At 33.9% G+C, this 19882-nt stretch overlaps 3 protein-coding genes across 4 annotated transcripts; 1 reads left to right on the top strand and 2 right to left on the bottom strand.

The window, feature by feature from the left end:
- Positions 1-822: 822 nt before the first annotated feature.
- LOC129307048 (cyclic dof factor 2-like) lies at positions 823-4098 on the bottom strand. 2 transcript variants are annotated; one of them, XM_054947908.1, is made up of 3 exons: positions 3944-4098; positions 3285-3649; positions 823-2347 (listed from the first exon to the last, which is right to left on the bottom strand). In XM_054947908.1, exons 2-3 carry the CDS (start codon positions 3420-3422, stop codon positions 1037-1039), a joined length of 1449 nt encoding a protein of 482 aa, XP_054803883.1. In that variant the 5' UTR covers positions 3423-3649; positions 3944-4098; the 3' UTR covers positions 823-1036. The 2 variants fall into 2 exon arrangements, with proteins under 2 accessions (XP_054803883.1, XP_054803882.1); XM_054947907.1 differs by having other exon boundaries at positions 3875-4031.
- A 7478-nt stretch (positions 4099-11576) lies between these two features.
- LOC129304617 (uncharacterized) lies at positions 11577-12838 on the bottom strand. The gene is made up of 3 exons (XM_054944339.1): positions 12670-12838; positions 12484-12533; positions 11577-12025 (listed from the first exon to the last, which is right to left on the bottom strand). The coding sequence occupies exons 1-3, from the start codon at positions 12821-12823 to the stop codon at positions 11897-11899; spliced, it is 333 nt and encodes a 110-aa protein (XP_054800314.1). The 5' UTR covers positions 12824-12838; the 3' UTR covers positions 11577-11896.
- A 5989-nt stretch (positions 12839-18827) lies between these two features.
- LOC129307127 (uncharacterized) lies at positions 18828-19882 on the top strand. Its single transcript, XM_054948007.1, has 3 exons — positions 18828-18985; positions 19064-19116; positions 19246-19882. The coding sequence occupies exons 1-3, from the start codon at positions 18916-18918 to the stop codon at positions 19390-19392; spliced, it is 270 nt and encodes an 89-aa protein (XP_054803982.1). The 5' UTR covers positions 18828-18915; the 3' UTR covers positions 19393-19882.

Raw genomic sequence — 19882 nt, 5'->3', positions numbered from 1 at the left:
TGGTTGTTGTAAAGGCATCTTTTCCCTGTAAAAAGCAGAGGCTCAAATCAAGGCTTTAAGCCCTTTATGATAGGAACAAGTGCTAAAAGTGGCACTGCACTGCAATAGATAGTCAGCCTTACGTCCTGAGAACCGCACATCAAAGCACTCCCAGTGATAATGACGTCCTTGCCCAACTAAAAGATAAAGCTCAAAACTAAAAAGACAACTCTAAAAGTATAATAAATTGATTCTTCACCACTGTAAAGAGAGTCTTTTAGTCTAAATGCCACGCCTCATAGCATTACATTATTGATTATTCACATCCATCACATATAGAAAGTCACAACAGGATCATTTCCCCCGACCAGACAATATTCACAGAGAAGAACATGTTCAACTTTTTCAATAGTAGTGCTAGGTTCCCACGCTGGAAACGAATTAATAACATTGAACCAGCACTATATATATGTGTGTGTATCCCGATCAGGATCCTCTCTATACTCTTTCAATACATTTTATCAATATTGAATTATATCGATCCATTTAATTATTCATTTAATTTAATTAAAATATATATATTATTCATTTAATGATGATTATAAATAAGCATCACAAACTATTAGGAGATAATTGTGAATAATCTATTTTTTTTTTTTTACTGTCACAAGTAATATGATATCGTTACATCGAATGAATAATTAAATAAACGAATGAAACTGAGTTTTGAGATATATTGAAGGAGAGAATGGAGAGAATTCAAATCCATAGAGATCCTCCAAAACTAACCCTACTTTCTTAAATTCTTTTTGGTTGACAGAGAATAAATGCATGATTGGATGGTTGGTGATCCCAACAGATGATCTTTGTTGATTATTGTGTTAATGCCAAGAACCACCACATTCTAAATATGCTTGATATCAAAATCGGTGTAAGGACAACGTTAAGAATCACAAACGATTCGACATAGTCGTGATACATTCACAAGAAATTTTCTGCATGGAACCAAAAGTCAGCCATATATCCACAAGATGCTGAAAATTTGAAGCTGGAAAACTCATTGTGAGCTCTCCTGGAATGCATGCGCACGAGAGATAGCAGCTGGGTTAGCTTCCAAAATTTGAGAGACACCCAACACACGGTCTTTTCCATCTCCTTCAGCTTCCAACTTTTTTGATCTACGACCATCTAATTCACACTCCTTCTTGTCAGGTTTTATACCTAATGTAGCCCAAATTGGACTTTTTGAGGCATCTTTTGGATCATCAATCCTAAGAGTCTTGGGAACCAGAACACACTTCTCAGTCTTCTCTTCATCGGTGAAGACTGTATCTCTAGAGTGTTTTCCCAAAGTTGGAGAGCCATTGCCTGAGCAGCAGCTATTACTAGTTGACGATGATGGTGAAAGACAACCATTAGACCCCATAGAGACGGTCCCAGTGCCAGCAGACCAGTATGATGGTGGTGCATATTGTAAAGGAATGCCAGGTGGGCACATGGCGGGAGCTGCCACCAACGGTGCAGGATACCACTGGATTGGTGCCGTAGATTGATGAATTGGAGTCATGGAAACAACATTGTTCCAATCTGGATTCCAGGGAAACAACAGTGGAGGAACAGGGTAACATTGCATTTGATTTGATGAACTAAGCTGATTAGAAACACATTGCTCTTTTTGCATGACAAGTTCTGTACCGCTACCACTTGCTACGGAAGATCCACATAATGATGGCTCCTTCCTACTTTCTGCATCAACTTTTCTGTTCTGGTCTCTTATAGTAAGCATTGTCTCCATGGATTCGCAGAGAGGAGGGGCGTCTGGACCAAATTTCAATACAATACCATTATCCATTGCCAATGAAGACCTGAAAGCAGCTGATGATTCAGGAGACGAGATAAGTTGGTGACTACATGAGTCTGTGGTTTCCAACCTAGAGGTTGAAATTCCATCAGAAGACACTATAATGTGGCGAAACTGAGAGGCTAGGTGCTTGTTCTTTCGTCTCCCAGCACCCACCGGAACATTCCTCATTGTTCCACCAGCGGTCCAATACCTTTGGCAGTTCTTGCAGAAATGTCGAGGCTGATTAACATTGTAGTTATTGAAATAACAAAACTTTGTGTCCAGACTGTTGCACCGTGGACACTGAAGAATCTTGTCTGGTTTCTTGAATGATTTATCTTGATCTGTGCTACTAGTTTCCGCTCTATCTTCCGTAGTCTTGGGATTGGCTTTGTGTTCATTTTCTAGCTGATTATCTTGAGACCCTTTCTTACTGGCTGGTAAATCAGAGGCATTCTCTTGTTGCTCAGAGTTCTCTGCACAAACATTTTCTGCTTCTGTTTTCTTTAAGCTACTGCAAGCATCCTAAAATGTAAACCAAAATCAGTGACAATTTAACTAGAATAAAGATTGACTTCACTGCAACATGTTGTATAACCTTGATATCTCAACTTTTTGCAAATATTTGAAGCGATAAAGCATCAATTGCCAGGGTCCCGCCCTTCATTTTTGAGAAGACTATTTCTAGCTCTTAATATTACCTCGGTCTCGATCGACAGGTTCCTCACCGTGTACATGAGCCTAAGTTCAATATAACTTACACAAAAAATTGCTGAAAGAAAGAATTCTCACAAACTTCCCAATCCGATGATACTATGAAAAAACTCAATCACTCAGAAGTTAGAATACCGAAAGGCAAGATTTGGAGGAGGGATTAGAAGAGCTAATTTGCAGAAGTGACAACTAGACCAGATATAAACAGTATGCAAAACCGAACAAACAAATACTCCATTTATCTTCCTGTGAAAGCCCACACAGAAGATGCCCTGTTGTTGATTTGGGGGAAGAAGCAAGAAAAAAGCAATGATTAATAGTCCCTTGCATGTTTCTGGGGAAAAAATGAAAAATTTCCCCCTCTTCATGCAGCCATGACAGTATGAATATGAAGATGAGTCAGGTACAAAGCGATAATTTCCATGTCTTCGTACACGTTAACTAAATTTGATAAAGTTCTCACGGTAAGAAATATGAGGCGGTAACCAACCAAAAAATAATAGAAGGCAAGATTAACCGAACACGCCACGCCCGAGAAACTATTTTCTCTATCACAACCTATATGTATGGAAACAGTCATGTATTAACAGAAGCCAGAATTCACGTTCGTTCGAGCCCAATCCTTAAGTTTGGGATTAACGAGAGACTATGTCACTGTAATTCCAATAAAATAGAATGTGTAAATGAAAAGCAAAGGCAGGAAGCTGAAACGGTTGCTGTGGATGTATGTATGCGTGCATTCATGTACCATGGTTCCGGAGTTGGCCGGAATCTGAGGAGGAGCCACTTGAGAGGTCACCGGAATGTGACATTCCGGCAGGGGAATCTTCCTGCCAAATAGCTTGATAGCGGAATCCTTCCCGGACATTTCTCCCGGATCGCTCATTTATAAATAAGATTCCACGTTTGTTGATGCAGACTCAGGAGCTCAAGACCCATAGAAATAGAGAATCAGAAAGAGGCGGAAAAGGGCGAAGCTTTTCTTTTATCTCCAGAGCTGCAGATACAAGGAGGGAAGAAAACTTGCCGAGAGAGCCTTCCAATAAAAAGTAAAAGAAAGAAAGGAAGGAAAAAAGAAAAAAACCCACAAAACCCCTGTCAAGAAAAAGGTCCCTGCAAAAAGCACAAAGAACATGATGCATCAGAAACGAGAAACAGAGTACCATCTTTTTTAAGCTTTATTTATGGCTATTGTTTTCTTTTAAATTTAATCCCAATTTTCTAATCCGAGTCCTCAGCGGAAGAAAGGCCCCCTTATTGAAGGGAAAGTGATTTGGTATGGCGATAAATAAGAAAAATAATCTTTTTTAGAGAAGACATGGAAGCATAGGGCCGTACGCATTAAATAGAGATCCCCTCCCTGATCACTGTTGCCCATATTATAATAATAAACAAACTCGTCCCGACCTTTATTCAGCACCAAAGCAAGCACCCGGTCATGGACAGAGGCAGCAACAAGACGATGGAAAATGGGCTTTCATTTCATGCATTGTTGATGGATGTAGTATTTCGTAAATTGGCGTATCAAAAGGAGAAAGAGGGGCAGAGAGGAGATTGGAAGAAGTGGTGGGGAGGAGACAGGTGGCAGCTGAGTCAGCAGAGGAGGGAATGGAGGGTGACGTGAGAGAGAGAGAGAGAGAGAGAGAGGTGCCGACATGGGAGGTCGCTTTTTAAGCCGCCTTAGAAAGCGGGGAGGGCCCCACCCATCCATTTGCTTAACATAGTCTGTGTGCTTTTGGATGAGTGAGAACTGAAAAGTCGCCAGGCATGAGTCTCTCTTTCCTTCTTTCTTTCTTCTCTGTGGACTTTGGAGGGCTCTGTGCTGTCTACTTTCCAAAACACAAGTTGCTTTCCTTTCTCATGTGTTTGTTGCTGAGCTTTTCTCACTTGCCATCTCCTTCTTGTTATTATACGATATCACATCCCTTCCCTATTTGGTCTTTGCCACTCGCCACTTCCTTATCAACGTTAGTTATTGCAATTTGCAATTGACTTTCATCTCGTTTTTACAAATTTAGGATTTCATCATCATCACTTTACACCAGTACGTAATACAACTAAAACACCGACAACAAGCCGTGACCAGTACTGCTTTTGATATCAGCCTCCGGGTGGCCTGAAACAAATTCCATCTCATATTCACTTGCACTGCTATATACCTGTCTTTTTCAAAAATTACATTTTAGTGGAATCCTTTGTGTTCTTATCTTTTAATCGATGCACATGTTTGGACGTGGAACTATTAAGTACACGGAACTTAAAAAGTAAAACATTCTGTGATAGGTATGATCTAATTTTATGTCATGTATAGATTGGCGGAAGGAAGAGAAAGGTAGGGGAAAAATTACGAGAGAAATTATATTTTTCACTGCTTGGATATGCAAAGAAAAATATGTAGGAGGATGAGAAATCTAGGGGAAAAAATAATAAGTGGAATCCCCATGTTTTCCCTTACTCTCAAATTTTTCTCTTTTAAAATGAGGAGATTTAATTGTAGAACAAAATGCTCTTTCCAGGGTTATCAGTCAATTGTATGGTGTTGTATTTTACTTTTTAATCCATTATTACATATTTTAATTTTGAAATTATCTTGAACAAATGATTTTTTAAAATTAGTACCAAGATGAAAATTGTATTTTTAATTACATTTAACAATTTATTATGAAAATTATATAAGTTAGATGGTAGAATAGCAAGTTTTATGGTCGATAATGTTTTTAAAAAGGTCAAAATTATGATTATCCAGGTGAAACGAATCACTTTTTTCGCCTCTCTGCCTTCTTCTACTCAGAAAAATATAAGGATAAAAAAAAATCACTGGCCCAATTTGTTCATTTGGTCTTCCCCTGCCACTTGATTTTGGAAGTGAATTGTGTTCACCTGGACTGTTGTAATTTTGAAGTGAAAAGAACTAATATAATGTTTAAAGGTATAAAAATAAACATGTAACATAGTCGTTAAGAACTCGTGTTTAATTAGGAGATGAGATTGTACAAGTTCAGTAAATTCAAAGTTGGTTACAAGAGTGAGAATTAAAATGAAAAAAGAAAGGATAAGAGAAAGTTGAAGGATAAGAACGAGGGGGCTTGGGCAGACCTGGGCTTTGACACTCAATGAGTGCTTTTGCTGCCCCTTTTGCACACAACTTGGATTGGACGCCGCCCCCAACACTCGCAGTTTAATTTTTTTTCATTTTTAATTATTTTTAGAGTGACAATCCATGCTTATCTTAAACATCGATCGCCTCTCTCCCGTTTCTTCCACTTGTAATGCTAATCCCAAACTTAAGAGCTTCTGAGAGAATCTCAACGTTGCGAATATGAGATTAAAATATAAAGGACTCTGTCTTTTCCATGTTATTAATGTTCATGCTTCCAGTAATATTCTCTGTTAACAAATTTCATCATATCTTCTCGATCATTCTGCACCCTAACAAATCTGTTCTCATTCCCTCACTACCTAACCTACATATATTCTCATTATATCCGCTCCAAATAGTCCACCTCACTTTAATGCTACCAATCTCCATTTTTAATTTCATTTCTGAATTCTGATCAACTTCATATTCTCAAATCCAGACAAACCGATACGATGAAGGGGCAAGGTCATAGTAAATAAAAAAAAAAAACAAGAATGAAGAGCAAGTTTCAAATAAAAGTGTCCACCGCCCTAATATATATAATATCTTTTACACGATATTAATTCCGTGCCTCTTTGTTTCGCTTTAGTACAATTTTCAGGAAATGTTATTAAATATTTTTTTTTCAATAAAACGATAATTTGCAATGACAGTGTAATTTATCTCTACGGGATTCAAATTTTAAAACTGGTTAAATTAAAAACCAATTGGTAAGATATGATAACAAAAGCTTGTGTGCGCCAGAATAATTCGAGATTGACAGTTGACTGATAAAACCGTGCGGTGGAATTTCCAGAAGATAATAAAACTAAAAGGTAGAGATAAAGTTGAATTCAATTCGATGATATTCCAATCTTCCAATCCATATCTCACCGTCTTCTGTTATTGCTTCATTTATATGATTCGCCCAAAAAAGTTATTTTAACGTCATACATATATATATATATATATATATATATTGTCGGTTTTCATATGAACCTTAAAAAAAGGATAGAATTTGATTTCTTTTTTCGCAAAAAAAGAAGAATCTGTCCATATTATTAAATCTACGAAAATAATAGTTAGGGACCTCATAAACTCATGAGAACATTAATGGCAGCTATAAATTCAAAATTATTAAAATCTCAATAACAGATTATGATTCTTTTTTATAATTAAAAAAATATGAATAATCAATTAAAAAATATACTAAATATACTTGGATTATTTATAACATAATTTGAAAATTTTGAGAGTTAGTTATGAATATTTTTTTACTATCAATATACAGATAAATTAATTAAAAAATTAAATAAATACACTTAAAATTATTTGTGATGTTAGTTAAAAATTTAAGAAAGTCAATTGTGAATTACAAACTAATCTTTCGTGATTTTTTTTGCACCAATTAAGAATTTATAAGAATCATTTATGAATCACAAACCAATTAATTATAATTTTTTGGTATTGTTTGAAAAATCAATAAAAGTTAGTTGCAATTTTTGTTGCGGTAGTTAATTAGAAAGTCCTATGTGAATCTCAAGTTAATTAACAAAAAATAATTTTCTGCAAGAAAAAATTATAATCTGTTATTAAAATTTTAATAATTTATAATCCGTAATTATTATTATTATTTTTAGATGATCGGTAATTATCATTTTCCCTTAAATCTATGTGAACCGGGCAGAAATTTGCTGCCCCTCTGAAGTTTCAACTCGTTGTTGTGAATTAGGATATGACGTTGTCCCCGCCTCAAAGGCCCAAACGGACCCATCGGCCCGTATACAGCCAGTGGCATATATTGCATTCCAGAATGTGAATGAAACTATGAGCTGTAGCTTTTTTTTTTTTTTTTTTTTGGTTGGGGGGGCTGTGCGATGAGCTTCACTCTAAATTTAGATTATATTTTTGGCCTCCTGATTTTCGAAAGACATTAGTCGCTGATTGTGTTTAATTAACTTCGAGTGAGAATTTAATTTTTATGTATTATTAATTTAAATTTAAGCTTAACATTTATTTTTGTTTCTATGTCATTCAATTACATTAAAATAAGAAATAACAAGAGCATGCATAAGTTTTTTATCTCGTTTAATTATATTAAAGCAATAATTACCCAATATAATGGACATGCGCGCGCGCGGGGGTGTGATAGGTTAATTTAAAGGCATACTTGACCAAAAAGAACAAAGAAAAAATGGTAATAAAATTCATTCAGATTATATAAATGACAATTTAGTCATTTAAAATATTATAATGTTACTAAAATTTTTTTAAATTTTTTTATTGATAAATTTTAAATTAAAAAATATTTTACCTTTATTAACAAATTGTGAGTTCTTGTCATTATTTGAATAAGGTTTGTTATTTTAAAAATTTATTTTTTAATAATAGATTTTACACTAACAAAAGTGCTATTTCTTAAGTAAAAGTTATAATTGAGACTTATTTTTTAATAATAAAAATTTCACTTGATGAATTATTATTTCTTGTTCAACTCCTGCAATTTATAAAATAAAAGTTGTGATTGTTTAAATAAAAATTGTAATTGAAATTTATTTTCAGTAAGGGTAAAATAATTTTTTCACTTTAAAATTTATTAACACAGAGATTCATAAGAATTTTATTAAAATTATAATATCTTGAGGGATCAAATTATTATTTATATAATTTTAATGAATTTTATTATCATTTTTTTTAAGAATAAATAAAAGGAAAGGAAGAGAGAGAAAATCTCCCTATTTGCATTTGACAGGCTGAGCGGGTGAATAGCTCTTCACCGGAGGGCTCATATCCATGGAACATAGGAATGAGCCTTTATCAACATGGCTAAGGAAATTCTAGCTCGGTTGAAACTTGAATATAATTTCAAGGACAAAAATAATTCTACTCTGATTTTTATGGTTAAGATAATTCATTTCCATGTCAATAATGGATATTTGTATATATTTTACGTAGGGTACTCAAGCTCGCATGGTTGAGTCAGAACGGAATCATTTTAGCGGAAGTTCTGTCATTATTCGTAGTTGTATTCTCAGAATTTAAATTCAAAACTCTTGATTAAGCCGATACAATTCTCTTATTTGTTGAAATAAGTGTTTTCTAATATTTGTATCATTTACTTTTTAGAAGAAAACTTTTTATGTTCACGTATTTTTTGTTCATCCATATGCAACACATGAAAATTGGTTTTATGAGAAGGCCCATCGATCTTCCCTTTTCATTTGGATTCCCATTGCTTTCTCATTCCCTTAAAAATTCTTTTATTGGATCAAACGTGACATATACATATATATTAACCAGTTTCCTCAATGCCGCTTGATCGATAAAATAATCCCACTTGTACGTCTGTTAAACAATTGGTGAACACTTAAAAGCCCACACTCATATATATATATATATATATATATATGGAAGTGACAAAGCTTTCAATTGACACTTATTGACGAACTTTATTTGCGTTATAAAAGCTTATTGTGTCTCTAAAGGAAAAAAAAAAAAAAATCATATCTATAGTAAGTCTCATGAGGTCGTACTGCGTAAAACTGGTCATATGAGCATATATTATACTGATTAATTATTGGCATCGTCCTCTGTATATCAATTCTAAATATAAATCAAACCCACTAGTTTGAACGTATGAGCCTGTGAGCTCTATTTAGGCCTTGTTAAGATCGATTAATTTATTAACTGATTTCTTAATTAATTTGTAGTTCTGTTCGTGACAACTCATCATTATATATATATATATACACGCAGTTCATGTTCAAAGGAAGGTTCTTGATCATTGATTCAACAATAAAAAACCAAAGGGTTAATTATGACTGATTAATTAAGTTAATTGTTAATTGAATTAAGAGAGTTGTGGTGAAAACGCACTAAGCTACAATTTCTTTACATAACAAAGTGTGGACCATCAGTGTCTTATCTCTTATGTATATGTATGGTGTGAATTGCATAAAAGTAGTGGAAAGTAATCTTCAGGCTCATATACATAGGGCCCTGCAGTGCCAGTTTAAAGAAAATTAATTAATTTATTGTTTATTCCATTATTAAGAAATAAGTATGTGAAGACTCATAAAGAGTCCAATCGAATGATTGAAATTGAGGACCGCACAACTTTCATTTTTGCTAAGCGAGTATCTTGTCTGACATTATATATGAGTTTATTAATAAGTGATGTGTTAATATATATATATATATATATATATACTTTCTAAATCCGAATATGTGTTTTCATCCTCAGAGCTTCGGCCAAAGCCTAACTTGCTTAAACATTTTGAAGTAAAAAAGAAAAGAAATATAAGGCTAGAGATAGAAATAGGTTAGTTTACTTGATCAAAGGTCTACGACTTGACTTACTTTAAACTCAACTTAAAATACTTGCTAAATAAACGAGGTCAAATTTAGATATTTTGTTAGGCCTATTTTTACAAGGCTGCCCAATCTACAAGTCTAGCATATCAATCTATTTACATATGTATTATTATATAATATATTACATACACATCAATTTAAATTTTTAATTTTTAATCTATCTGTTTTTTTTTATTTTTAGTTACTCTTTTGGTCCTATTTATAAGGTAAAGAAAGAATGTTTGCTTTGATTTTATTTATAAGGCATCTTTATAATTACTATGTTCATCTTTATAATATTGTTCCTATTAATTCTAAGAAAGTTTATTAAGTGCCAGAGTATTTTATTTTAAAATAGATATATTTAATATGGACAAAGCTAAAAACTTGTTGAATTTTTAGATAGAATTAATAAGATCTAAGATTTTTCTTGGTTACAGTAAAAATGCTGAAAATAATTTATAAATAAAATCAAAATGAGTATATTTTTAATTATATTGGATTTATATATTGATTTTAATATTGTTACTTTATGGTTGGAAGTCATCTTAATTATTATATATTGAAATTGATAAATTATGTTATATAAATATAGACTTAAATATAATTTTATTTAAAAAAGTTTACTTTTAAGAATGCTTTTAAATAAGTTTTTAAATCAAGTCAGGTTTTAAGTAAATTCAGGCCTAAGCCATAAAAATAAAAAAATATCTTATGTAGATTTTAACCCAAACTCAAGTTTCTAACATACCATATAAACTTAAATTTATTTAGTCAAAACTTAACTCAATCAAGTCTATTTTTACTCCTAGCTATGTCCACGTTAACACAACATTCATTTGGCGTGGACTCAACTAAATGCCCACAGCAAAACGTGTTGCGGACTTGCGGCATGCCAACACGGCTGCTCGGACCAAGTGTGTTTCGGAAAAGCTGGATTTCAACATATATAACTAATTTTTTAAAAAAAAGAGATATAAAATGTCTAAAAACTAAAAAAAATAAAAAATAAAAGGAGCTATTTAGTTTTCACATTTTATCTAGCAGAAATACTAATAAATAATGATATTCTGAGCTTGTAACAAACTCCCCATGAAACTTAAAACATCCAAAATTGGAAATCACAGAGGAGAAAAAGAACCTAAACTTAGATGAGGCCCTTAACCTGTCATCAGGTTCACCATATTCCGCCACTATATGTATATATATGCTGCGGACGTACTCAATCTGTGGCAGAAAATGACGCTCACACTGCGTCTTAATTATATATATATATTTATATATATAAAAGTGCGATCATATATACAAGCCTATAAGCTGTCAACAACTATATAGCATAACCATCCTTTTTTCTCTTGGCAAAAGAGAAAAAAACTATGTAGTTTGAAGCTTACATGAGGTACATGAGGTAAGAATGCACATCTGATCATGTTTAAATTCCAAAGAACAAAAACACTATGAATAAATATAACGAACACATGTCGGCCGGAAGCCTCTTTCACGGAGCTTTCTATGTATTTCAACTTGTTTCATATATAAATTAAAAAATCGTGTAAGCACTGGCCATAATTAGCATATATCTGTCTCTTTATTGATTACTAGAGAAAAACGCCACCATAGCTAGCTAGCTATCATTATGCATAAGGATCAGGTACAATATCTCACATACAAAGCCAGAACAACTGATCGACACATATATTGTCTTGTATAGGTTAAATATCATACGGAAAAAAGAAATCATCAGATTATATAACTAGCTAGATAGCAGAAGAACATACTGAACACACATCAAACCGACGACTATATATTATGTTGACCCTGGAAGTCGTCCCAGTGATCTGCGCTCGATTAACCATAGTCCATAACTAATCCCTCCCAAACCAAAGAGGTTATGGTTTTCCTGGGGATTTTGGATCGTGAGCTGGGTTCGCTTTTGCCCCAGCATAGTCTATCATTGTCATCATCATTCTTCCCTCATCCCCACCATTTCCTTCCTCCTCAAACTCAACCTCAGTCCTCTGCAAATTCAACAATCCCCGTCAGGAAAAACAAAGAGTGTTGCTAGTAAATAAGAATTAGTTCAGATAACTAACTAATCAGAAAAGGCAAAGCCTGAGATAGATAATATGCATAGAAGAAACTGACAATATCAAAGTTCGATCGCCTTATAATTCTTATCTCTTGTAGGTTTGTTAGATCTTTCAAGATCTATATTGTCTTTGGCCCAACCAAGTAAACTTTCAAATTTTGAAAGACAAAAATCTGTAATATAGCTTGTCAGTTAGGGCAACCGACCAATTTTGTATACATACTCCCCCTCCCCCCCCACTCTCTCTCTCTCTCTATATATATATATATATATCTCACCCCTTCATGGATTTTAGGAGATAAATAATATGAATATAAATAAGTACGTTTTGGTCAGATGATGAAAAGGGCAAGAAGCACAACAAAAAGAGAAAGGAGCTAGAGAGACCTTGGTAAGATGGGGCACTGGTGAATCTATTCCTCTAGCTTTGCTGATTCCTGTATATTCTCAATAAAAATTACATATAATTAACACACGAAAATACGTGGATGGAAACAAAGGTACTGAAATATAATTAAGAAGCGCATCAAAATCCTAAAGTATCCATAAAAACCCTTGAAAGTCGGAACATACTGGTTGCTGGAACAGCAACAGCGAGGACAAGATAGAAAAGACCCAGAAGGAAAACCAAGAGCCTGAAAAAGCCTTTCTTCTCCATGATCATTCCAAGAGTATATGATGAGCAATTGAAAGAGACAGAGAAGAGGACCGAGTACAAGTTTGTCATTGAACTATTGATTACTTTTGGGGAAGCCAAGGGGACGAAGGTCCTTATATATAGAAAAAGCAGCAATATATATATTCACACCAATGCTTGATGCACTTGCTCGACAAATTTAAATAATTACAATTTTCTATCTAGCAAAGTAATGTGCAGGGGCATCTCGTAATTAGGTATTCTCTCTCAATTATTAACGGCAATATGTATCAGTCGTATGCATCAACTAATTACGCCGTTTCCCCCTTTAATAACAATGACGACACACTGTTAATTAGCGCTCTTAATTGTTACTTTCACTTTTTATGATCATTAGTTCTCAAACACGCGTGCGAGAGCGGGTTTTGATTTATTTACCAAGGCCATCTAGTCATGGCGAAGAGCCTATATCTTATTTCTTCGTCAGGCTGATATATACATTTTGCCATTTCTTCTTTACCACGCGTGGTCGCAATTAATCATGGATACAACAAATATTAAGCAACATTATATAGTCATGCCGCTGGTCAACTAAGTAAATAAGGGGTTTAAACAACGATCCAAAGCAACATTTATGAATGGGTTTAAACAACGATCCAAAGCAACATTTATGAATGTGTTTTCCGCGATAACATATAAGCAACTAACTCAGCGGTTAACAATATGTCGTGCTTTTAGTCAAATATAGCAAAATATAACGCTTTGAGATGTTGATGGAAAATCCCTACTTTTTATAGGGGGCATGTGAAGCACATGATTATATGACGATTGGTGGTGCTTGAGTGCTTCAGATAGCCATGCAGGAGAATATAATCACCATAATTGACTTCCCGCCACGCTCGTGCTCTCGCAGTTTGGCCCCCCTGCGTCAAAATTTTTGTTTTCGTGACACAGAGAATACCACGAACCTTTAAGAGCGTAATGATTGGCCTCATGAAAAAAAAAATTGAGGTGAGGGAGAATCCAAAAAACCAAACAAATCCCAGTGCTTGAAAGTCCTCATGATTCGGACATTGGATTCTGGAATATTAATGTACTAAATGTGGCACCTCCAGGTGGGGTTGCTTTCGAACAAAGCCTTCAGTGAGGGAATAGTGAGAATGAATAAACAACAGGGTGTTCATAATAAGAAGTGGGCATGGGCAAAATAATAGAGGTTAAGGTTTAAATAAGAATAAGTGCGTTGGTAGGTGGGAGTCAAAAGCCCTGCTCGGGGCGTCGTTATCTGAGGACGCCGACATGTGGATGTCTATGTTGCTCACCCAGGTTGTTGTATGTAATCAGCTTGCATGATGATTATTCCAGTCCAGTTAGGGCCCTGGCCCCAATAAATAATTAGAATCTCATGATATGTGTAACTGTGCCTTTTCTTATTCATGCACACAAATATTTATGGGAATGGGCCTCCAGATGGGCTTTTCACCTGCCCAATTCTTCTTTAATTTCGCGGCAACTGGCAACAAGGACGAGCCGAGTTATGTGGATTGTTATTGCAAATAATGTCCACCAAAATGATGACATGTACGTTGTCTTACTTTTCTGGTTTCTGCGGAATCTACTTGTAAATTTCTGATAAATAAGTAATGCTGTTTGTCGAAAAACAAACTACAGATGGTTGGAGTGTCGGTGGACATCGTTTCAAGTGTAAAACAATGACACAGAAATAAAACAAGAGTAATTTCGATCCTTGCAATTAATTGTTGGGCAACCTGCTCTCTATGCGTTGCGGTACTTCATTCATTGTCCTCCCAAGGGCACTTACATAAGCCCCAGCTGCAGGTGCGCACGTCCTTAAATCCAATATTCAGACTTCAGTCCCAAGCCCTTCTTCGTGCTTGAGAAAGGTTTGCCTTGGAGTCCTAGACTTGCACGCATAATGGGTATTGGGTAGGAAGTAGTCAACAGCGAGTGAAAAAAAAAAAATGAAATTGGATCCGAGGGTTAGTTTTTCATGACATAATGAATCAAGTTCAACTAAAAGAGATATTTATATTTAATATCTGTTTATGTTTGGAAAAAGATTATTTTAATAAAATAATATTTGTAAGTGATAAAAAATAGAATTTAATAATGAATGAGGGAGAGGGTGGTGATAATTAAACAAGATTGGAATGATTGGGGGTGCTTGATAAAGTCGTGAATTGTGCAAAACTCTTTCTCATGCTTGATGTTTCCCAACACACAATCTACCAACCCCCTCTCCCTCCCCTGTCACGTAAAGCTATCCTCAGTTCATTATTTATTATTTACACTCCCTTTAATTTAGAAATAATTATTATTTATTTCTTCTAAATAGACCTGGAGGTGTAGCCATATATATCTGTGCATTCAACACGATACATTACGATGTCAAGAACTATGGTACAATTATTGTATAGTTATAAAATCAAGTTTACATTCAGATTCATATATATTTAATTTCGAAAAATATCTGAATTCCATATATATCTCATAAAATAAAACACGTACACAGCCGAAATCTTCCGCTGGTGGGGTTAAAAGGAATGAATCGTTCCTTTCATTAAATTATGTAAAAGAGATCTCATCAAGGATCTTCTATTTCATGTTTCTCGTTCCATAGACATCGCCGTCGTCGTCTTCTTATAGATGTTAACCTAACTCTCTGCTCTAATATAATTAACCATATATTATACTCTACCATTAATCTGATCTCTCGCCCGAATGAAAACCCTGACCACGCTTGACACTTCCAAAACAAAACTATATTAATATTTCTCGTCATGATTCCATTTTAATTTATACAGCTTTGATGAGAGATCCGACTTCCTTTTCTTTTCTTTTTTAATTTATATTCCAGGTGGCAGGTGTGTCGACCTAGAATTTGGTTGGCCACGTTTTAATATAGGGAAAGGGGGAAAAAATACTTTACGCTCGTCGATTATTTAATATTGGCTTCATGTACATGGGTGTCTTTAATATTTCCGCACCACAAATAGGACAGAAGCATAGGTCATGTGGCCGGTAAAAAAAAAAAATATATATATATATATATATAATTATTGAACTCGTCGGTCTTAAGATATCGATCACTTTGATTTTATTTGCATTTTTTAAAATTTCAATGAGTATTCATTATTTTTCTGTAAGTTTACTTTTCAATAATAATCATGAGTCAAATCATTTTGAATATACTTTCTTTTTCCATCAGTTATGAATTTTTTTAGTCAAGTAATATAAAAAATTACAATAATTCGGACTTTTTTTTTCCGTGGACAAGGAATATAGCAGCAGAAAGTAATATCTCTTGAAATGCTAAGAACAAAATAGACCCTTTTCAACTAAATTTTTATTGAATTATTTAATAGTATTATTAATTAAATTATGCATGTAATATTCTTAAGTAGATGACAGATATTTTGGAATGGAGATACTAAATTTATGCCCAGCAGGATGTAAAAAATTCGATTTAATCAGTCACTTATGAACTCCTTTTAAAAGTAATAATTAATAACTAATAACTAATGCAGTACATATTTTTACATATTATACAAGCCTGGTGATCCGTGTAAGACTCCACGTAATTTAATTCGCAATTTTTTGTTACATTTTCTGTTAACACGCGTGTGGCGCCTAATTTTGTCATTGGAAGAGCCTTACGACTTATGATAAGTAGGTCATGTGCTCAAAGTCAAACTGTCTTTGGCACCAATTATTATACAACACCACCGTTTTGTCTTTAACGATGACCTTTCAATTATATATAATTAACTAATTCTTTTTTAAACAGGAAACAAATATACATCCACCTCATGGATAGAGTTAAATTATTCAGGGCCCTTCAATTTTGTCGATAACCCATCGAATCATGTTCCTTGAGCAAAGTGCATCTAATAACTTCATGCCTTCATCTACCTCGCGCGCAAAAAGCTCCAACGTATACATGAAAAGCGTCTTTTGAGAATAAAAAGGATGAAGAGAAAAACAGGAACTGAATCCAATCTTTACGTAGAGATTAATGCGTCATTATCGGTATTAATATTAAGTTTTGATTGAGGGACTCGAATTTTATATTTAAAATCTCATACTTAAATTTTATGTATTTAAAATTATTTGTTTTGATATATAATATAAATAATTTTAAAGAAAAAAAAAGGGATAAGCTAAGATTCAAAGTTGAGAATAATAAAAGTTGAGAAGATAAAAGTGACAAAAATGACATAAACACTGACAAAGAAAACGTGAAGAGAATGGAAAAGCTACAGTAATGACTTGAATTTTAAATGATAAAAGTAAGTAAATAATTTGAAATTATAAAAAAATTGTAATAAGAGTTTGATTTCGATTTATATCAAATTCAAATTCATAAATTTTTATATATCTAAATAAAAAATTTGATTCAAATATAGATTTTGTTCTAACGCCAGAGTTAAGAGATACAATGCGAAGGATGAGTTGGGATCGTACAGTGGAGTTGGTTGGAGGATTTTAGGAGTAGGCTTTGACTTGAAAATGACCCAAAACCAGGATTAAATTTGGTTGTGACTTTTTAATCATTTTTTAGATAAATACAAAAAAATTGAGAAAGAGAGTCACACGCACCACACACAGTGACACACTGCTGTAGGCCGCTGATGAGATTGTAACGATTACATGAGGTAAGCGTGACCATACAATCTCGTGTGTGTGTGTGCGTGTGTGTGTGTGTGTGTGAGAGAGAGAGAGAGAGAGAGAGAGAGAGAGAGATGATATTAGGTGGTTGTTGTGTTTAGAGCCAGGGGTAGTACATGTTCACGTGACCAGGTGGGAAAGGCGTGCTTCTCATAATATCACGTTTGCTCTTTGGTCATATTTCGCTAACCGACAAGCGTTTCTGGGACTACCTCGCACCCGGTTTCTGTTCACAGTCTCACCCGTCCTCCTTTTTTTAATATATTTCTTCCCTTTTTATTTATTTATTTTGTGCCTCTCCCCTTCATTCATGTTTATCCCCCCTATTATCATTTCCTTGCATTATTATTATTATTATTATTATTATTATTATTATCTCTTTTCCTAAGCTAATTAATTTGTATTTTTTTCTAAGTCAGAAATTATGCATCCACCTAATTCCAATAAACTTCATAATTTTCTAAAAAATTGTAAATTTTTTAATTATATTCTTATTCAATGTCCTGTACAGATACTTTAGTAATGACAATTGAATTTTAATACTTATCTAGTTCTATTTATAAGACATTTTTAACATATTTTACCATAATCAAATAAAACCTTAAAATTCGTTAATTCTATCCAGAAATTTAATAATTTTTTAATTTTATCCCTATTAAATATATATACCTTAACAATGTATTTTCTCTCTCTAACATTCAATGGAGATCAAATGAGAAAATTTATAATGAAACTTTAACAAGATGACTTATAAATAAAATAAAAAAAACTTTTCTCTTTATCTTATAAATAAGACCAGAAAAAGTATGTTATTTTTAAATAATAATAATAAATAAATTAGAGGTATGAGTATGATAAAAAAAATTATAACAACTATCAAATATTTTATGTTTTAAATCAAACAAAGCTTTTAAAAAAAATGGAAAAACGGAGGAGTATATTATTATTCCCATTCCCATAGTAATTAACACTTCAATTTCCAATGTATGAAGGCATATTCCTTTAAATGTTTTGTCAACTGAATATATAGTGGTTTGAATATGTTCTTTTTATAGCATGCCAGTGTGGTCAAACACACATGAAAGAAAAACATATTTTTCGTAATGTAATTGTCACGGGCGCTTTTGAAATATATCTGGAAGTCATCGATATAATATAAATATAGATGCATATTAAAAACAAGAGAAATAGGCCTTTGAAAAGAATCGTAAGAGTCAATAAAATATGGAACAAGCAATGTGGAAGGTAGAAGAGCAAATTAAAGGGTGAAAAAGTTTGGTACAGAGGCAAAAGAAAAAAACAAGAATAAATAAAACAAGTTGACTTTTTTCATTTCATCCTGTGATTGTGAATTCAAGTCCGTTAAATTGCAAGTACTTGTGCTACGTATATATGTATGTGCCACCTATTTAAGCATCTCGCTTCCTATCTCTCTCCCTCTCATCACCAATCTTGAGGCGTGTCTTCGCTCTCTCTCGTCGTCTTTTTTCCAGATGAAGATCACCTTCCTCACTCTTCTCCTTCTTCTTCTCGCTCTCTCTGCCTCTGCTGTTCCTGCAACCAGTAAGCTTCTTCCCTATTTGATATTTTCTTCCTTCGTTTTTCCATCCCTTTCTTCTCCATTGACTTGTCTGCTCACAGGATCCCATTATCTGAACGCCCAAGATGCGTTGCCTCTCTCTTATTTACCCCAGGTCACTGCCTGCGCTAGCTTATCTGTTATATTTTTCATCACTACCAAGTTAAACGAATCTGAGACCTATCAAATAGTTTCTTCTGGTTTGGCTCTTACCGATTGAAATTCTTGGTGATCTGAGTTGCAGGTGAGTGATGCGGTGGAACTAGGAAATGTTTCCGAGGTTGTGGACGAAGCAGGATTGATAGAGAGAAGGATGGATTTGGAAACTCAGGACTATGGAGGCACTGGAGCAAACAAAGATCACGATCCAAAACCCCCTGGAAAAGCTTGAATCGTGAATTTTAAATATGTAAAGGACGGGATGTAATATATATGCATATGCAATATTTATGTATATATTATTATATCTTGATATGTCCTAGTCTTATAATCAATACAGGCTTGACCCCTTCCCTATCCCTCTGTTTAAGCTTAATTCTGCTCTGTATGGTCTTACTGATTCTCAAGTAAGATCACTTCTCATTGGATAATTAAGCCACGCTCGTCTCCATGTTCCCGGTAAATTGAAGATCCAATCAGGCAAACCAGATAGCAAAGCATTGGTCTCTCACCATCAGAGTTACAGGACATCGATTATCTTTTATCCGATGGTGCGTTCATCGCTCAGATTAATATGTACTTTATAAGTATTCCGACGAATCAAGTGGATGAAATCTTTTTCATCCTGAATATTTTTGTATCAGTGTTAGCTTTATTTGATGGCCATTGTCAGCTGAATAAAAGTACTCTATATCAATTCAAGCACCCAGTTTATTGCAGAA

The sequence above is a fragment of the Prosopis cineraria genome, unplaced genomic scaffold (genome assembly GCF_029017545.1).
Source record: "Prosopis cineraria cultivar Desert tree isolate PC_DT_omini unplaced genomic scaffold, ASM2901754v1 PC3, whole genome shotgun sequence".
Classification (NCBI taxonomy): Eukaryota; Viridiplantae; Streptophyta; class Magnoliopsida; order Fabales; family Fabaceae; genus Prosopis; species Prosopis cineraria.
This window is presented reverse-complemented; position numbering and strand designations above follow the sequence as displayed.